This window comes from Rhodamnia argentea, chromosome 2 (assembly GCF_020921035.1).
Source record: "Rhodamnia argentea isolate NSW1041297 chromosome 2, ASM2092103v1, whole genome shotgun sequence".
In the NCBI taxonomy this organism is placed as follows: Eukaryota; Viridiplantae; Streptophyta; class Magnoliopsida; order Myrtales; family Myrtaceae; genus Rhodamnia; species Rhodamnia argentea.
Window position 1 is genome coordinate 4,703,564 of NC_063151.1, and position 19,745 is coordinate 4,723,308.

The 19,745-nt window shown below is 39.6% G+C and overlaps 1 protein-coding gene across 1 annotated transcript; it reads right to left on the reverse strand.

Moving 5' to 3' along the window:
- Nucleotides 1-6,511: 6,511 nt before the first annotated feature.
- Nucleotides 6,512-9,744, reverse strand: LOC115733449 (receptor-like protein 9DC3). The gene is made up of 2 exons (XM_048274281.1): nt 8,513-9,744; nt 6,512-8,362 (listed from the first exon to the last, which is right to left on the reverse strand). Exons 1-2 carry the CDS (start codon nt 9,734-9,736, stop codon nt 6,602-6,604), a joined length of 2,985 nt encoding a protein of 994 aa, XP_048130238.1. The 5' UTR covers nt 9,737-9,744; the 3' UTR covers nt 6,512-6,601.
- Between the last annotated feature and the right edge of the window lie 10,001 nt (nt 9,745-19,745).

Sequence of the window (19,745 nt, forward strand, 5' to 3'; positions counted from 1 at the left end):
CCTTAAAATCTCATTGAAATAAATCAATCAATGAAAAAAATATTATTATTTCTATCGATAATAATTTATATCTAAATATTTTCATAGACGATAAAAAAAAATCGTTTCATTCATTTTATACGCGATACAAGCGATTATTTTTAAGAAAGTATTTTTTGAATCAGTCATTTTTTGTGAAATAAACGGAGCATGAGGATCCTATCTCTCTCTCGAGATTATTCGCCCTTCGAAACACTCTCAAGACAAAAATTAATTCTCTAAAATTTTCCCCATCTTCATTCTCCAAGCTTATATAGAGTTGCCGCATCAGAATATTAAACTCTTATAAAGTGCTTCAGTGTAACGAGAGAATGAAATGCATAAACGTAAGTAATTTACATGGCGATAGCTTCCAACACTGATTCACCAATATTTCATCTTCCTAGTATTCTATTCTTTGCCAAATCTCAAAGTTCTATTCATTCTCTTTAACTGAAGCCTTTAAGCCTTGAGTCCCCTCATATTCGGATTATCTTTCTTTGTCGACTCCATCAACACTCTGAAATGGGAACTTATATTAATCATACGATTATTTACATGATTGTTTATAAGTTAAGATTATCGAGATCAATTGAGGAGTAGCATGTCTAGAATACTTGCGTGATGATTGTTTTGGTTTGGTTTGGTCGTCCAAATAAACATTTTTGGCTTCTGGCATTGGCTCCAAACTTTGAAAACCTTCCCCTGCATGTTATTTCCAATAAAATAGTTTGGCAAGGTGACTTTAGAAAGTCTTGTACAATGTATAGTTTTGGGATGTACTGTATTTGTGTATATGGGAGTATATGCTTCATTTTGTTCACTCGTTGTGAGTTATTTTTTTTATTATTTTTACGGTTTCAATTTCCTCTGGTTCCTTGCCCTCATTTTCCTTTTTTTTTTTTGTCAAAGTAACGTTTCATTCATATTCGATAAAAAAACAGAGTAAAATATCGCAGTCCAACTGCTACAACTTCAAAGCAAAATTCAGATAACAAAATAAATCATCAGAATAAAGATAGGGCTCACACACTCAAATAACAGATCTATAACTTGTTCAAACCAAAATCCGTGGCCCTCATCTTCTTCGCATGCACACAAAGTGCAACAGCAATTCGCATGTTACTTTGCAATCAATCAGTTCATTTGCTCTTGCACGACCTTCGGTCTACTAGTTCTAGTTCGGAGTCGGAATTTGTTACTTGGCCAAGTTGAAGAGCTTTGACGCAGCGAAGACCTTCCTGCAGCGACATGGTGAAGGACAAGCACTCATTCTTCATGCGCAAAATCACGGTGACGACGTCCCTTGGTGGTCCCTCACGCTTCTGATGGAGGGAATGCCACCGGTGGTGGGGTTGATAGGAGGAGGCGGTGGCAATTGCGGCGGTGATGAGCTGACGATCTCTTCCATCAGTGAGGCTTATTGATTCTTCTTCTTTTTCCTCCTTTTTAGGCTACCAAAGTAGCAAAAAATAGAGCGGGAAAAAACAAAACAGATAGAGAAGAAGACCCGAAAGCCCCGACCCGTGTTTTTGGATTGGGTCAGATGTAATTTCAGGTTTCGGGCCGGCCGGACATAACTAACGCGCGCTTTCTTGATGTTTCGATTCAGATCGAGTATCATTGAAACTCGACCCCAAACGGACTGTTAGATATCCCGTTATTTGCCCGAATCTCATTTTGTGTCCCCAGTTCAAAATCAAACTTGCTCATATACACTGTAGCTCGATGCCACATATAGAACACAGAGCTTTTTCTGCATTAGTCAACAACAAATTCCTTTCCAGAAACACAATGTGCAAAGAAAACAATCAACTCCATAACTTTAAACAATCTGAGGGACAACATAATCATGCAAGGCAAGGCATCATTTCTCTCCCTACAAATCTGACAGATAGCCGCTTTCCAAGGAAGCCTTAGTAGAGTTTCAAGCACGGATTTCCCCTTAGCAGTTCGAAGTATCCATTCAAATTGAAAATCCCATGCTGTGTTTGAAAGGATAGTTCTACTTCAAGCAGAGATAAGGGGAAAAGTAAACCAAAGCTCAGGAGGCAGATGCAAAGCAATGAAAAATATTTGAGTGTGAATCTCAGGACTAACGCGACGATATACCTCTTTGTATGTTGATATTCAGCTATACTAAAAGGCTAAAAGCTAATCGGATGGCTGTGTTAGCATCAACATTAAATATTCTCTCTAATCCCATCGTTACTAGCCCATTTTCTTCTCAATTTCCTCATGCTATACCCAAAATATCATTGGGAATAAAATCCTTTAGAATAGTAAATTCAATTATGTATACGAAGGAACGTTTGATTTGCATGTCATATTTATCGGCTCGTAAAAATTACAATGCCGAGTTCAGATCACATACTCTACTGGCTTTCGACTTATTGTCTTTGTTGAGGAAGAAAAGTGCAGAAAATGAGTTATATTTTACAAAGCGGGTGGGAAATTCACCACATCGTAAACGTACCATTACCAGCGAGCCATTTAAGAAACTTGAACAAAGCTTAAAGTGCAGCTAAATGTTCTTTAAAGGATCACACTTTTAAATCCACTTGGCCATAAGGAAATTCACCACATCCCCCTCCGTCTTGTCCCCTCTCCTCCCTGAGAGAGAGAGAGAGAGAGAGAGAGAGAGAGAGAGAGAGGGTGGGGGTGTTCATGATGTTCGTCGACGTCGACTACTCGCAGGTTCTTGTTGGCCCTTTAAGTGAGCATTCGACCTCAATGAATAAGATAAGCGGACCAAAAATCTCTCCCTCCGATTGGACGCTTGCGTTAAGGCTATGAGCCCGGAAAGAAATTTGCACGAGAAATTGCAACACTGCTTATTTACTATATAGTATCAAAAAAGACGTGAGCAAAAAAAAATGTTCCAACATTTAAAAATAAAAAAATAAAAAACCGAGAGCAAAGTAGGCCGTCAACTTGGCATATCAATACCCGGAGTAATGTGCAGGTCGACGAGTTCACTCTTTCCTCTAGAATTCACAACACAACTACAAAAGGTAAAGATATGTTAATCTAGTGATATGTTGATTTGACGGCCTCAGCCTAGAAGTCTTGTGACAAACCAGCGTTCAAGAGCAAATATCGGGTCCTCTCAAGACAAGTCTTATTCACTCATGCCGCAACTCCATTTTACTGTGGTGTTTTGGGCACGGTGCCATGCCAGTTAATTTTGTTTTCTTGACATAACTTATGAGACTCATGCGAACAGGACTCTAACCCAATATCTGTTCTTGATCGGATGCCTCTTCATCCACACTTTTCAGATTATTAATGACTTCATTAAACTCACGCAGGCGATCCCAGATTGAAGTGAGTGCAAATGGGTAGTTGGGTTCCGAGCTTTCTTAATCGAACTATAATGAAACTGCTTCGCCTTCTTGCCTTTCTTAACCGTACAAAAGTGGAATCACATGGTGTTTGAATGCGTGCGGCGGTCGCGGCAAGGCAACCTCACATTATGAGCTCTTACAGACATAGTATATGCGCGAAGTAAGAATGAATTTGTTCCAAAACTTTAGCATTTTGCCTTCATGACAGTGCTTGCAAATTTTAGAGAAGTGAACATTAAAGCATCTTCTGGCACCCAAAAAAAAAAAAAAAAACAATTAAAGCTTCCAGCTTTTGAGGTTCCTTTTCCTTCCTTTACTTCTTGATTCCTACGTAACCGTCTTAGCTTATTCCAGTTACAACAAATGCGCTGCAAATTTAATCGCACACGTTGAAGGTTCCTTGTCAACGGGATTGGTTTGGTTTTCGTTAGAACGAGTTTATGCTATTACTTCTTTCCATATGCCACTTCTTTTGCGTCTCCCGTCTCCTCGTCCCCGCTACTTCCAATTCCAGTGAATGACACGAGTTCAATCGATGCAGTATCATCAATGACTTCCAATTTTCATTGGACAGGTACGAGAACGATCGATTTGGGTATTGCCTCCCATCTTGCACAAGTATACAGTACTTCCTAGAAGTTTTTTGTCCCCATTAGTCGCACCTCCTATCACATCATTATTGGAGAATAGAGACTATCGAACCAACTTCGAGATCATTAAACAACTGCTGCTTTCTAATTTCCAACAGATTCTGCCACACTTCGCCTTTACTGAGAAACTCCCACCTCCATCAAAATCCAAAAAGACGACTTCCAATACTTTCATAAACAGAGCCCGTCTTGGTGTCTCCCGCGAAATTCCCCTCAATAACTTCCTGAAAGTGGCAGACTCATGGACTATGGGAGAATCTCCCTGCCCATCACCTTTGCATTCTACGCAGAAACTTTCGTAGACACAAAATCCAAAATACAGTTTCGTGATTACTTCACTGTGCACGATCTTTTAATTACACCCTCAATGCCGGAGGCAATGCCTGGGTCTCCATTGCACCCGCTTTCAATAGGCCAAGCAAAATAAAAGCGCCTTGGATCTTTTCGTTGCTGTATAAATTGAGTAAGTCACAGCACGACACCGTGTATAATTGAGTCCGTATCAATAATCGGATGGTATATGTCAGACAATAATCGACCGTCAAAAGAGAAAGTATAACCTAAGGAAAGCTCGACGTTATTAACAGTGTGGAGGAACTTTTTTTTTTTTTTTTTGGAGGGGGGAAAAAAGAAACAGTAGAAGAATTTTAGTTTGAATTTCGAATAAACAATAAGCGCCAATTGTGACATTACCCATTTCTTTATTATTATGTTTTTTTGCCATTGCTAGCTTGTGCAGGCCGGCCCCACCCTCCGGCTGTCAAGACTCAAGCCTACCTCGCCCGTCCAAATGGGACGGTAACTAATGTGGCCGAGCATTAAGTCGGCCTGGGTGAACTTATCTCATATCCACTTTGCAGCGGGGAAATTATTCTTATAAAAGCATCATCGATCTCTTTACCCAAAGCAAAATACCTAAAGTAAAGAGCTCATGTCTTGACATAATCCAAAACGAATTCATGAGACAAACAGTGACGGGTAAAAGAAAGGCAAAATGGGATAAATTGTTTTCCGAACTTTGGTTCCACGTGTAATGTGTGTCTGCGATTTCTAAACTTTTAATTTGTTTGAATTGGTTCCTAAACTTTTTGATAACAGTTCGATTTAGTTTCTAGATCATATGAAAATATTCAATTTTTTATCCTTCCATTAATTCCAATCCGGAGACAACATCGAGCATCTTCATATAATTCAGAGACTAAATCGAATAAAAGTCAAAAGTTTACAGACCCTATTGAATAAGTTAAAAATTCAGAGAAAAATTGACAAATTGAATCAAAGCTCAATGATCATTCATATCTATCATTCTTGTAAAAAAAAAAAAAAGAACGCACCGCAAACTGAGCAAAAATCTGGATCGGAAAGGGACACGACATCGCCGCCCTCATCCCCGTCCCAAGAATTACCGAAAACCAGCTCACTACCTCGCCAATTGCGGTGCGTTGCCGCCATGATTTGTCGCATCGAGTGGGTGGGTTTTTCTTCTTCGCTTTAAAGGGCGCAGCTCTTCCTCCCATCATTGTCTCCCATCCCAACAAAACCCGGCTTCGTTTTCCATTTAATTCAGCAAAATTGTATTGCATTAACAATTTTTAAATACCACTAATGGACTTTTGATGCTCATTATAAAAATTAACCTCCCCTTTAGCAGTTACAGTGTTTTCGAATCCAGCCTTCGCATCGAAAGTTTCTGGGTGGGAGTAATTAATTGCTGTTAATTATTATGATTTCTGTTATCCCGATTGACCAAAGTTTTCACCTGCCAAAATCGTTAAGTGAACATTCGGACCTAAATAAAATAAGCTAAGCGGACCAAAAATCTCTCCCCCCGATCGGACACTTGCGTCAAGGCCATGAGCCCGAAAAGAAATTTGCACGAGAAATTCCTATACTGCTTGTGTACTATAATTGTAACACAAAAGACGGTAGAGAAATAAGAGACTTCCCTTGTCCCCTCCCCCTCCAAAAAAAAAAAAAAAAAAGAGAAAAAAAGATGGTCTCAATATTTAAAAGTAAAAAAAAATGAAAAACTGAGTGCAAAGTAATGCCATGGAGCGAACTGGCTAGAAGGCCCAACGTGCAGGTGGGCCGGGCTCAGCATTGGCCCATGTTAAAAGAAGGCAAGAGAAGCAAATTCAAGGCCGAAGAAGTTTCTATACGTTAATTGTTTTGAAGAGGACCAAGGTTTAGTAGAAATTTCCAGTATGGAGATCGACGAATTCTGCTAACCTTCTACTACTGATATAACTTCGTACAACGACGTGACCCACCGCTCGTACACGGGAAGATGGAAAAGATCTGTGTAGAGGACTAGGTTAATGGCACTTGCTTCTCCGTTTTTATTCTTCTTTTGTTTTTTATTCTTCTTTTGCTTCTTCGCTGGTTAGAACCGTGAGAACCATGTACTCGACTGATCATATTATTCATTTTCTCAATTCAACTGACATACAATTGCACGGAGGAACAAAAAGAGAATACATCAGAAACAGGCCTTCCTAAGGAAAACAACATTTCAAGCTGGTTTGGTGACATCTTTATTAACTGAATTTGCCATGCTATTTTACCGAGACAACTCCTCAAACAATTTCACTGTCCATGAAATTTGATGGCCTTCCGCTTTGGCTTCTCTGTCCACTCGGCTGCTCTTCTCTCCAGCATTCTCACACCTCGCATGAGCCATTTGGGTTTCTCTATTTCAAATGCAATGTAAGCTATCGAAATCCCAATCACGATTCCCGATGCATAGCCTAGCCACACTGTTTTTTGCTCAAACCAACTCTCATGCCCTTTGCGATCAGAAGTTGATGAGGATGCTGGTGGATGAGATTGAGCATCACTACGGCATGCATTTGGCAATGGAGCTCCACATAAGCCTGGATTTTCATTAAACGAGTCGCTTGGAAATGTGCCCAATTGCTTATCTTGTGGAATTCGACCGGTGAGTTGGTTCTTCGAGAGGTTTAAGTACCCAAGGGATGCCAAATCTCCCAAATTTCTAGGAATTGCTCCTCTAAGCTTGTTCGAAGAAAGATCAAGCCATCCAAGGTTAGTCAAGTTCCCCGGAGTTGGAGGGATGAAACCCGTAAGGTGGTTACGAGAAAGGTTGAGCCCTACGAGAGAGTGAAGATGTCCGATAACTTCGGGAATATCCCCTTGGAAAGAGTTGTGCGACAAATCAATAATCGTGAGGAAGGTCAAGATCTTCACCAGCTCAATCTCTAGCCCTTTCATCGTCACGGTCACGGAGTTCTCGTATGACGCCGATCCAAAAGATCGTGTCATATAAAGTGATTTGTCTTGCCCATTCTCGACAGTCATCATGCCTTTAAGGTTCGTTATCAAATTGGCTGGCAACGGACCGCTAAAGTTGTTGTTGGAGAGGTCCAGAATGTGCAACTTGGGAAAGAGGTGAGCTCCCATGGGAATATCCACAAGATCCTTCAAATTGTTGGATTTCAAAACAAGAACTTTTAGTTCTGGCAGTGTTCCCAACCATCTTGGGAATGTATCCTGTATCCGATTGTCACCGAGATCCAGAACTTCAAGCTTTTTACATTTGACAAGGGACCGGGGCAATGTGCCTTCAAATAGATTTCGACTCAAGTCAAGAGTCATCAAACTGCTTCTCGAAGAAAATGAATGAGGAATTGTGCCCTTGAGGTAATTCATTCTCAAGTTCAAAACCGACAGATCGGTGCTAAAAGTTGTCAAGCACCGAGGCAAGCTACCTGTTAAGCTGTTGTTGGACAAATCAATGATCTCGAGCTTTGTGGCATTGCATATCAAAGAGGGGATCTTTCCTGTTATTTTATTATTTGCAATGGAATAATAAGATGTGACAGGAGATGGAAGCGGAATTGGCCCTCCAAACTTGTTGTTGGACAAATCTATGACAGCTAATGATGTGTTTGAGAAAAGTTCTGTGGGCAACCGTCCAGTGAAATTGTTGTTGGAAATAACCAAAAGCTCAAGAGCAAGGAAGGAGAGTCCAAAAGCAGTGAGGTTAATGTAACCATTAAATTTGTTCGATTGCAAATCAAGTCTCAGTAATTGCGGTGCTTCCAGCCAATGTGGGAAGATATCACTGAACTCGTTGTGATCGAGAAATAGTGATAATAACTTCACGCATTTGACTAGGGAACGCGGCAATGGTCCTTGTAATTTATTATTGCTCAACTTTAGAATCTCGAGATTGGTTATATTACCTAAGCATGATGGAATATTCCCGGAGAGACTATTATTAAAAAAATTTAAAAACTGGAGTGAACTCAACTGACAAATCAAAGAGGGAATCTCACCGGTGAAATTATTATTGTAGGCTCTAAAGTTAGAAGTTGAAGATGGAGGCATCGGGAGTGGTCCTTGGAATGCGTTGTTGTCAAGGAAAATAGATGACAATCTCTTCCAGTGCAATTGTGGGACGCCTCCCTCCAGAAGGTTATTAGAAAGATCTAAGTATTCCAATGTATCATGGCTTATTCCCCAAAACCACCTCGGGATCTCCCCACTAATCCTATTGAAAGAGAGGTCTAAGTGTGTTAATCTTTTCAATGAACTCAAGAAGTAGGGGAACTTGGTTAAGTTGCAAGAACTCAACCACAACACTTCAAGCTTCGGGAATGTATACTTCGGTGCATCATAGATTAGATTTAGTTCGTGAGAAACCCCAAGCTCCCGGAGATATTTGAAGTTTGTAAAGTTTTCAAACTCTACAACTCCGCTAAAGTTATTCCAATCAAGATATAGAATTTGGAGTTGCTTGAGATTCCACATTGACGAGGGGATGTGTCCTGTGAATCCGCAACCGCTAAGCTCTAAAACTATTAAACTCTCCATGTTACCAATTGAATCTGGTATTTCTCCCGAAAAGTTGGTATACGAGAGAGACAAATATTTGAGAGGACCAGTCCAATTGGAAGTGGGAAGAGTCCGTGACATGTCATCATTGGCACTTAAATCGAGATGAGTGAGGCTCGGTAATCGAAAAACAGTATCTAGAAACAACACCCCTCCCAAGGAACAATAAGAAGCGCTCAAATATGTCAGAGAAGAAGACAAATTCGCGAAGGACTTTGGTGAAACCATGGACATGTCTACTTCATCAAGGACAAGCTTTCTCAATGTTGTCAGATTCTGAACAAGCATTGTGAAGATCGGATTTTCCAACCTGAGAGAAGAGGACGAGTAGGCGGTGTCAACATAATTGACAGAGAGATCAAGTGACACCAGCTTGGAGAGGCAAGGGATTTCACGGGGAACGGTACCCGTAAAGCACGAACTAGAGAGATTGAGATGAGTCAACCCTGCAAATGCACCCAGATTAGGGGAAATACGCGAGCCGGCAAAGTCATTACCGAAAAGGTTAAGATTTTGAAGATGGCGAAGGAGAAAGAGGGAGCTATTGGAATGGAGAGGGCCACGAAGCCGACTGCAAGCAAGGTCGAGACTGACGACGTTGCCGGTGACGCTGTCGCAAGTGACGCCGTCCCACGAGCAGCAGTCCACGCTCTTGTTCCATGAGTTTGTCTTCGGATAAGACACGACAGGGCCGTACCAATCACAATTGGCCGACGCCATGAGATCGAGCACGAAGGAATTCTTGAAGAGAAGCAAGGCATCGTGTTGGTCAGGAGGGCAAAGCGGCGAGGCAAAGGGAAGGGAGGAGGAATGTAAGAAAAAGAGGAAACAGAGGAGGCGGAGGAGGATCTGATGACACCCCATTTTTGCAATTCAGCACTACGAGTGAGTTGAGTGGTGGTGGTGGAGACTGTAGAGAGCTTCAAGTCATATATAAATAAATAAAGCCCCTTACACTTACATCATCGTGAAGTGATTAACACGGGTCTTTCCGAGAAGGTCGCGGTCAAAGTCTTGTTAAGATGACATTATTGGGACACATAATTTCCAAGGTGGGGCCACTTGCGTGTGGAAAATTTCTAGTGCCTTTAGAAATTTCCATGGAATAATCTTCTTGAAAAGTCTCGTGTGTGCTATGTCTGCCTTCTCGCATTTATTATAGCACCTCATGCCACGGGATTAAATTAAACTTCAATTTTAGATAATTGACCTTCCAATTTTTTTTCTCTTTTATTTTGGGTTGACCTTGCAAATTTTTTTTTTTTGGTAATCCGGGATCCGCCGGTCGTAATCGGGTCAACTCACCACCACCCAAAGGGTGGCGAAGACCCTTTCCAACGGCGACTATACCTGGAGGGAGGCTAGCCCCGCAGCCCACCAGCAAAGGCCCCCCACTTAAGTTCGAGAAACGCGTTGGGAGGGTTTTGAACCTTTGACCAGCTTGCGCCTTAGGGCCAAAGAGCTCAAAGCTCACCAAACGCGCCATGCCCGTGGTGGGTTGCAATTTTAATTTCTCCAAGACTAGTTTTTTTTTTTTTTTGGGTGATTAAAGTAAACTTCAATTTTTTATAGCTTAAATTCAACTTCAATTTTGGAGGCTAGAGTACGTTGGGTACTAGTTGATTGTTGAAGCAAAGAGCTGGATGCCTACCTTATTATTATTATTAAAAGGGGAAAGACGTAGGCGTAGGCTTATGTTACTCTTTCGTGTCCTACTTCATTTGTTTCTCCTGACCTTGCACCTTTAGCTTTTTCAATTTTTTTTATTTTTTATTTGTTAAAATGGATGAAAATTTTATTTATAGGTTAACTTATAGCTTTTTGGTAACTTTTTAAGAAGTTGGAGTACCAGATCACATGTTTTATTTGTTGTTTAAATTGACAAATCAAAGCTGTACGGAACGTTCTGAATGAGCTTCGAAAGCGATGCGACGGAGGGGTGATTTTGGAAACACGAGAGAATACTTTAGGTTTATAATGTTTGTATGACATAAAGCACTGTTGAAACGCTTGAGGACAGAACAACATTCTCTGTAGTTTAAGGAGATGAGGGATCTTAGTGGTAAGCAATCAAGCGCCTATTGAACCGGTCTTCTTAATATCAACTGGGTTTAATATTCTATCCGAGCACCGGCAAGAGTGGAAACTTAAAGTTCGGCTTAAAATCCTTCAAATTCAGGTCTTAGTCCATACTAGAGATAAGGGGTTATCGATTTCGGGATGGACAGATTCTCACCTTGAAATTGGGATCTGGATTGAAAGGGTTGATTCTTAGTTTCATAATCGACCAGTTTGGGAAAAAAGTGTTCGAAAAATCCTAAATTCACATTGATATCAATTTAATCATAAATTTCATTTTATTATAATTTTTTTTAATGATGCTAATTTAATCCCAAATTTTTTGATCTAGAGTCAATTCAGTCATTCCGACTAATTTCGGTCGGATATTCCTAACATGGATGCCATACGACCTACGTGGCACGATCAACTCTAACGTAGATATTTTTTTAATAATATTTTCTTGATTCTCAATTTATTTTTATTTCCCCCCCTTTTTTTAAAATTGTGTCGAGGTGGGTCACCAGCGAGGCTATTGCAAGCCTAATGTCAAAAAGAAAATTAAAACAAAATAGAACAAACGATAAACATTTAAAATATCTACGTTAGCGCAAATCGTGCCATGTAGGACAACCTTCCTCCACGCGAACGACTTCCGGGCAATATGAATGAATTGACAAATTATCAAAACATTCAAGTCTAATATCAAAACCGAAAACTTTAGGGCTGATTATTTTTTTTAAGTAAGTTTTCCCTCGTTATTGACGTACATCTTTTATTTTCTTTTTTGTTCATTTATTTTTCAATCATGATTTAGGGATTTAGGCATGAGCCTAATTATTTTAAAGGGTGGAATGGAGACACGATAATGGCTCGTGAACTCTGTTCCTATACCTTTTATCACCGGGGCTCGATAATTAGGATTTTAGACCAATAAATCATCCTTCTACGTGATGATGTTGACTTTAATAGGGGACATTCACCAAGTTCTTACAAGTATTAATCTCACCGAAGCCGATATGTTCATTGAAGCTGGCAAGAGTCCAACGGGAAAATTAAGCTTCTAATTGCGGTCTTTGATCAATTGATAGTTTATGACGGCGAAAAGATATTTTTCGTGTCGCACTCTTGCCCACTTTGTCTTTCACATGAGCTCCGGTTAATCAAATTAGAGTTGGAAAGTTATAATCATAAAAGCCATGAAAATCTAATGACCTTTTTTTCTTGGTCCGAGTGCTTGTTTTTTTTTTTTGGTTGGAAAGAAAATTTCATTTAATTCGAGAGAGAAGTACATTCCTTCAAGATAAAGATGCAAATCAAACAAAGCCTGCAGAGGCTTGCTCATTCCATACGGACGTGTCAAGACACAATCAGCGGCCGGTCACCAAATTTCGTATCAACATCAATGATGAGCATACATAAAAAAATTCTCTCTTCAATAACTACGACTTTACTAAAAGGCGGTGTGTGCCTAAGTTCGGCATTCCCAACACCATTACCGTATAGAGAACAAATTGAAAAAGCACGGACAACGCCTTGTAAGTCCTAGATCTATTTTTAGATCGGAATATAAGAGCATCCAATCTAACTTTAGATTGGGAGAGAAGACCTGCAAAATAAAAATCAATTGATCACAAAATAACTTTTAGATAACTCGACTGTAAAAATAGTAGTGGAGCTGCAATCGACTATATGGAGTAAGTATCGAAGTCGGAGCGAACGAGTAAATCCAAAATAGCATATTCTCATAAGATGCTCGCACTCCAATTTTTTTAACTCATCGGGACAAAACATCGACTGGATTGTCTGCGAAATCAACGGGAAAAAAAAGGGCTTTGCATGGCCCTTACTTACTGCATCGTGAAGTGATCAACACGGGTCTTCTTCTCGAGAAGGTCACGGTCAAAGTCTTCCCAAGATGACATTATTGGGACACATAATTTTTATGGTGGGGTCACTTGCGTGTAGAAAATTTTTTAGTGCCATAGAAAATTCCATGGAATAAATAATCTTGTTGAAAAGTCTCGTGCGCCACGTGTACAGCACCCCCCATGTCACGGCACTAGCAACTCTTTTGGACGATTGACGAATTTTGACAGTCCTGAATTCTTTAATTGCATTTTCTGTCCTGAATTCTTTAATTGCATTTACTGGGAAATCTTTGATCAACTGATAGTTCAAGTTCACGACGGCAAAACAGATGTTTTTCGTGTTGGACTCTGGCCATCTTCGTCGAACCCATGACTTCCGGTTAATCGAATTTAGAGTCGGGAAGATCTAATTGAGAAATCTATATAAATTTAATGACCTAATTTAGATTGCATTGCCCTTATGCTTATAGGCAAGGAACGCTATCTCTAACTAATTCCACTCTTTTCACTTTTTTATTTTTATCGTAAGAAATATGCTATTAGAACTTGAAAATTTCTCGAGGGGTAGAAGTACATTTCACTCTTTTCACTTTTCAAGTCGTGTAAAATTCTAATGAATTTACATTACACGCATCGGAATGAGTGAAATATATGAAAGAAGCTAACTATCTTCAAATATTCCTAATAAATTATACGAGATCAAGTATAATTGCGTAAAAGGAAAGCTATTTCATCGGAAAATAAATGAAATGTCATTTCAACAAAAAAAAAAAAGAATATTTGATTTCTTTGGCAAATGAGATGAATTGGCATTCTAATTCTTACAATCCAATGACTGTCGTGGGAACTCAATCGGGGCCGTGACTTACTGGAACGTGAAAAACAAGAATCAGACCATCATCACATTCACATTCCCAATGTGAATTGATAAAGGTATTGTCCAAAGCACTTTATTCTGTCGTTCAACAACCTGATTAGGGAATTACAACAGTGGCTTTAGAAAAAGTGAGAGGGCATCGGGCGGCCTCCAATAGTGTCGAGCAAAATATCTAATTAGTCATGGAAGGAAATAAAGTTAAGCCACAACCCATAATAATGGTGAAAGCCTCGGGTAATTATCATCAAAGCACTTTATTCTGTCGTTCAACAACCCGATTAGGGAATTACAACAGTGGCTTTAGAAAAAGTGAGAGGGCATCGGGCGGCCTCCAATAGTGTCGAGCAAAATATCTAATTAGTCATGGAAGGAAATAAAGTTAAGCCACAACCCATAATAATGGTGAAAGCCTCAGGTAATTATCATCAAATAAAAGAGCAAATAACAACCTAGAAAAGTTATTTGACACTTCACTCAAACAACAATGTGTGTGTGTATAATATGATTGAGAAATATCGACTCAAGTACTCTTGTATTATACATGTTTAGACATGATCCAAACAATATAAAGCTTATAACAACTTTTTAGAAAACTGTCTCTCACAACTTTAAGAAGTCAATAACTTTAAAATATATATATTACCACATAAACAAATTGCAATTTAGGATGCGAAAAGGCGAGGATCAAATCGTCCTCGTCGTGACCCATGCTCCCAAGATTCCAAGTCAGAAAGTCTATTTTCTCACACGGCAAAAAGGATTTTCCAACGGAGTTTAATCAACCAGACGGCAACCAAATCAAGCGGAAAAGAAAATGTCCTGCCTTTTGTTTCGTCCACCCAAGTGCAAGTCCAGTCAAGCCAAGTCTCTTCCATTATCTAGAACCAAAAATATCTTGGCAAGCGTCCATCCATACGTTGTTGTAACTTCCATTGCTATCTGCATAGGAACTAGGAAGCAATAGTCGCTTATTTATTTGGATGTTCCCACATGCTACGAATATTAATTGCTTTTCTTTGTGTATTAGTATGCTCATAACAATGACCCAACTTAAATAATCTGATTAAGTTTGTAGACAAATTATCGACGTATTTTTACTATCAGAAATATGCGTGTGCTTGCAAGGAGAGCAGCTTACTTCGCCTTAAAATCTCATTGAAATAAATCAATCAATGAAAAAAATATTATTGTTACTATCGATAATAATTTATGTCTAAACATTTTCATGGACATTACAAAAAAAATCGTTTTATTCATTTTTATAAGCGATACACGCGATTATTTTTAGGAAAGTATTTTTTGAATAAGTAATTTTTCGCGAAACAAACAGGGCATAAGGATCCTATCTCTCTCTCGAGATAATTTGACCTTCGAAACACTCTCAAGACAAAAATTAATTCTCTAAAATTTTCCCAATCTTCATTCTCCAAGCTTATATAGAGTTGTCGCATCAGAATATTACTCTTGGAAAGTGCTCTAGTGTAATGAGAGAATGAAATGCATAAACGCAAGTAATTTACATGGCGACAGCTTTCAAGACTGATTTCACCAATATTTCATCTTCCGCCCTCATACCCGTCCCAAGAATTACCGAAAACCAGCTCACTACCTCGCCAATTGCAGTGCATTTCCACCATGATTTGTCGCATCGAGTGGGTGGGTTTTTCTTCTTCGTTTTAAAGGGCGCAGCTGTTCCTCCCATCATTGTCTCCCATCCCAACAAAGCCCGGCTTCGTTTTCCATTTAATTCAGAAAAATTGTATTGCATTAACAATTTTTAAATACCACTAGTGCACTTTTGATGCTCATTATAAAAATTAACCTCCCCTTTAACCGTTACGGTGTTTTCGAATCCAACCTTCGCATCGAAAGTTTCTGGGTGGGAGTAATTAATTGCTGTTAATTATTATGATTTCTATTATCCCGATCGACCAAAGTTTTCGCCTGTCAAAATCGTTAAGTGAACATTCGGACATAAATAAAATAAGCTAAGCGGACCAAAAATCTCTCCCCCTGATCGGACGCTCGCGTCAAGGCCATGAGCCCGAAAAGAAATTTGCACGAGAAATTCCTACACTGCTTATGTACAATAATTGTAACACAAAAGACGTGAGAGAAATAAGAGACTTCCCTTGCCCCCCTTCCCCTCCAAAAAAAGAAAAAAAGAAAAAGGATGGTCTCAACATTTAAATATAAAAAAAATGAAAAACTGAGAGTAAAGTAATACCATGGAGTGAACTGGCCCGAAGGCCCAACGTGAAGTGATTAACATGGGTCTTCCCGAGAAGGTCGCGGTCAAAGTCTTGTTAAGAAGACATTATTGGGACACATAATTTCCATGGTGGGGCCACTTGGGTGTGGAAAATTTCTAGTCCATGGAATAATCTTCTTCAAAAGTGTCGTGCACGCTATGTCTGCCTTCCCGCATTTATTATAGCACCCCATGCCACGGCACTATCAACTCCTTTTGACAATCGACCAATTTGGAAAAAGGGTGTTCGCAAAATCCTAAACTCACGTTAATATCAATTTAGTCATAAATTTAATTTTGTTATAAATTTTTTAATGATGTTAATTTACTCTCAATTTTTTTTATACAGAGTCAATTCAGTCATTCCGACTAATTTCGATTGAATATTCCCGACATGGACGCCATATGACCTACGTGGCACGATAAACTTTAACGTACATATTTTTTTATAATATTTTAGTGATTCTCGATTTATTTTTATTTCCTCCTTTTTTTTAAAATTGTGTCGAGGTGGGTCACCGGCAAGGCTATTGCAAGCCTATTGTCAAAAAGAAAATTAAAACAAAATAATACAAATGATAAACATTTAAAATATCTACGTCGGCGCAAATCATGCCATGTAGGAAGACCGTCCTGCACGTGAACGACTTCCGGGCAATATGAATGAATTGACAAATTATCAAAACATTCGAGACTAAGATCAAAACCGAAAGGTTTAGGGCTGATTATTTTTTTTTAGAAATTTTTCCCTCGTGATTGACGGACATCTTTTATTTGCTTTTTTGTCCATTTATTTTTCAATCATGATTTAGGGATTTAGGCATGAGCCTAATTATTTTAAAGGCTGGAATGGAGACACGATGATGGCTTGTGAACTCTTGTTCCTGTACTTTTTATCCCTGACTGGGGCTCTATAATTAGGCTTTTAGACCAAGAAATCATCCTTCTACGTGATGCTGTTGACGTTAATAGGGGAAATTCACCACGTTCTTACAAGTATTAATCTCCCCGGGGCCGATATGTTCATTGAAGCTGGCAAGAGTCCGACGGAAAAATTAAGCTTCTAATTGCGGTCTTTGATCGATTGATAGTTTACGACGGCGAAAAGATATTTTTCGTGCTGCACTCTTGCCCACTTCATCTTTCGCATGAGCTCCGGTTAATCAAATTCAGAGTCGGAAAGTTACCATCATAAAAGCCATGTAAATCTAATCACATGATCGGACAAATTAAAGGTCCAAGGGCCTTTTTTTTTTTTGGATAGGAAGGAAAATTTTGATTTCATTCGAAAGAGAAGTACATTACTTCAAAATAAATATGCAAATCAACTAAAGTTAATAAATCTGAAAAATAAATCAATCTGGTATAACCCGCAAAGATTCGTTCATTCCATACGGAGGCATCAAAACACAATCGGTGCCCGGTCACCGAATCTCTTATCGATATCAATGATGAGTATTCATCCAATCCCCGAGAATATCGAAGGCTTTTCTCTCCAGTAATTACAGCTTTGCCAAAAGGCGGTGTTCATCTAGGTTCGGCATTCCTAGCATCATCACCATATAGAGAAACAACAACAACACTAATAGATTCAAAAAGCACAGATAACATCTTGTAAATCCTCTATTTATAGATCGGATATCTAAATCTAACTCTAGATCGAAAAAGAAGGCTTGCAAAATGGAAATCAATTAATCACAAAATAACTTTTAGATAAGCCGATTGCATAAGCAATTTGAAATCGTACTCGACTATATGGAACAAGCACCGAAATCAAAGCGAGCAAGCAGATTCAAAATAGCATATTTTTTGGAAATGCTTGCATTCTAAACCTCCGAGTTCACTGGATAAAACGCGATGAGATTGTCCTCGAAATCAATGGAAAAGGGCTTTGCATGGCCCCTACTTACTCCATCGTGAAGTGATCAACACGGGTCTTCTCGAGAAGGTCACGGTCAAGTCTTGTTAAGATGACATTATTGGGACACATAATTTCCACGGTGGAGCCACTTGCGTGTGGAAAATTTTTCAGTGCCATAGAAATTTCCATGGAACAATCTTCTTGAAAAGTCTTGCGCGCGACGTCTTGCCATGTTTACAACACCATCGGTCCCTCTAGTTTTGCATGAAAAACAAAACCCTCCATTTACTTTTGAACCTTAAAAAAATAAAAAAGAGCAGAGAGAGGATATTAATTTTCAAGTAAAATTGCTTAAAAGAAAGAAGTATTCCATCGCAAAATAAACGATAAATAAATCAATCCTAATATGGGAAAAAGAAGGGATCCAGTGCATTTCTGACGTCATCTGCCTCCTTGAGTGGTGATTTTGCTTTGAGGGCCAGCTGTTCTTCCGATTGGCCCGGCCCTCACCTTCCTTATCCACCCTCATTGTCTCCGATCTAAAAAAAACCGTTCGTTGTCGTTTTATTAAGCACTTTTCGATGCGTTTGTTTTAGCAAAGTTGTTTTTCGGGAATTGATTTTCCTGATTTTCACCTGTTTTCGCACGATATGATTAATAAAAAACACTTTTTCTGATCAATAAAGAATTCATGCATAAAATAAGAAAAACAAATTCCTCAATCTGAAAAAGGTAAAAACACTTTTCGGAGTTTCTCATATGAAACTTTTAGTATTCTATTTTATCATTTTTTATAAATATTTTAGCATTTTTTTATTTTCTTTTTCTTCTTCATCCGTCGGCCGTCGGCCTTGGCAATAGCCGGCAGCCGGCCACACAAGCTCGAGCCTTGCCGGATCCCGGCGTCCCTCGAGCTCGCTCGTGGCTGCAGCCAGCCGGTCGCGGTAGAGGACACGACGACGGAGGAAGAAGGAAGAAGAAAGAATAAGAGACGGTCCAAATTAAAAAGGGAAATGGAAAGAAAGAAAAATGATCCCGCCATTTAAAAAGGAATTATAGAGGCTTAGAGCAAGGTAATAGGTGTGGTTTTAAAGTGTACTGGCTGGAGGGCCCAAGGTGAGTATAGGCGAGGCTCAGCAAGAGGCCTGTTCAAGAAAGAAGGCATGAAAAGGAAACTCATGGTAATTGATTTTCACTCACAGTTAAAGATGGATCTGAAGTTTTAATTGTTTTGAGGACCAAGGTTTACCAGGAACTTACCATATCTAAATCGACGAATCGTGTCTCGCCTTCGAGTGTGAATGTAACTTCGCACATTGATGCGACCAACCGATCGCACATACGTCATAAGTTAATTTGATGAAACATATAATTAAGGACGTTTCTACCCAAAAAGTTGGCCATGTATCAATGTCACCGGGTTGAATTGTTTTGGGTCGGAGTTCTAGGATCCGCGGAACTTTGATGCGTATAGCTAAAACTCACATCCCTTTGGTAATTCCTGCGTTGGAGATGGAAAATGATATTGCACGTGGCTGTGAAGGGATTGGACTAGCCGTAAAGCTCAAGTTTGAAAATTAACTGTATCGCCTCTTTGAGAGCCTATTTCGCTCATTTTCACCGTTCGCTCATCGTGGCAGATGCTAGGCCCTTGAAATTCATCATCTCTAGAGATGAACCCGGTCCCCTGGACAGGGATCTCATTGCGGAATGGTCCTGGTGGCTGTGAGATTAGAGCTTGAACTGACAGCTATAGCCACTAGAGGTGAGCAAATCGGACTGCTCGAACCGGGAACCGCCTAGACCAGTGATCTGGTTCTCGGTTCTTAATATTGGAACCGATGGTCGGGCGGTCCGGTCTTGATTCCAGAGACATAGGACCGGGCCCAACCGACGGCCCGGTCAGATTTTCGTTTCCCAGGATGGCCGGTCCGGTCTCCGGTTCCAAAAAATGG

Excerpts from the sequence above, each read along its gene's own strand:
- LOC115733449 (XM_048274281.1), bottom strand. The coding sequence starts at position 9,736 with ATGGGGTGTCATCAGATCCTCCTCCGCCTCCTCTGTTTCCTCTTTTTC. Across the intron at positions 8,363-8,512 it reads ATAGGATTAGTGGGGAGATC|CCTCCATCTTCAACTTCTAA; the intron begins CCGAGGTGGTTT and ends CCACTCCCGATG.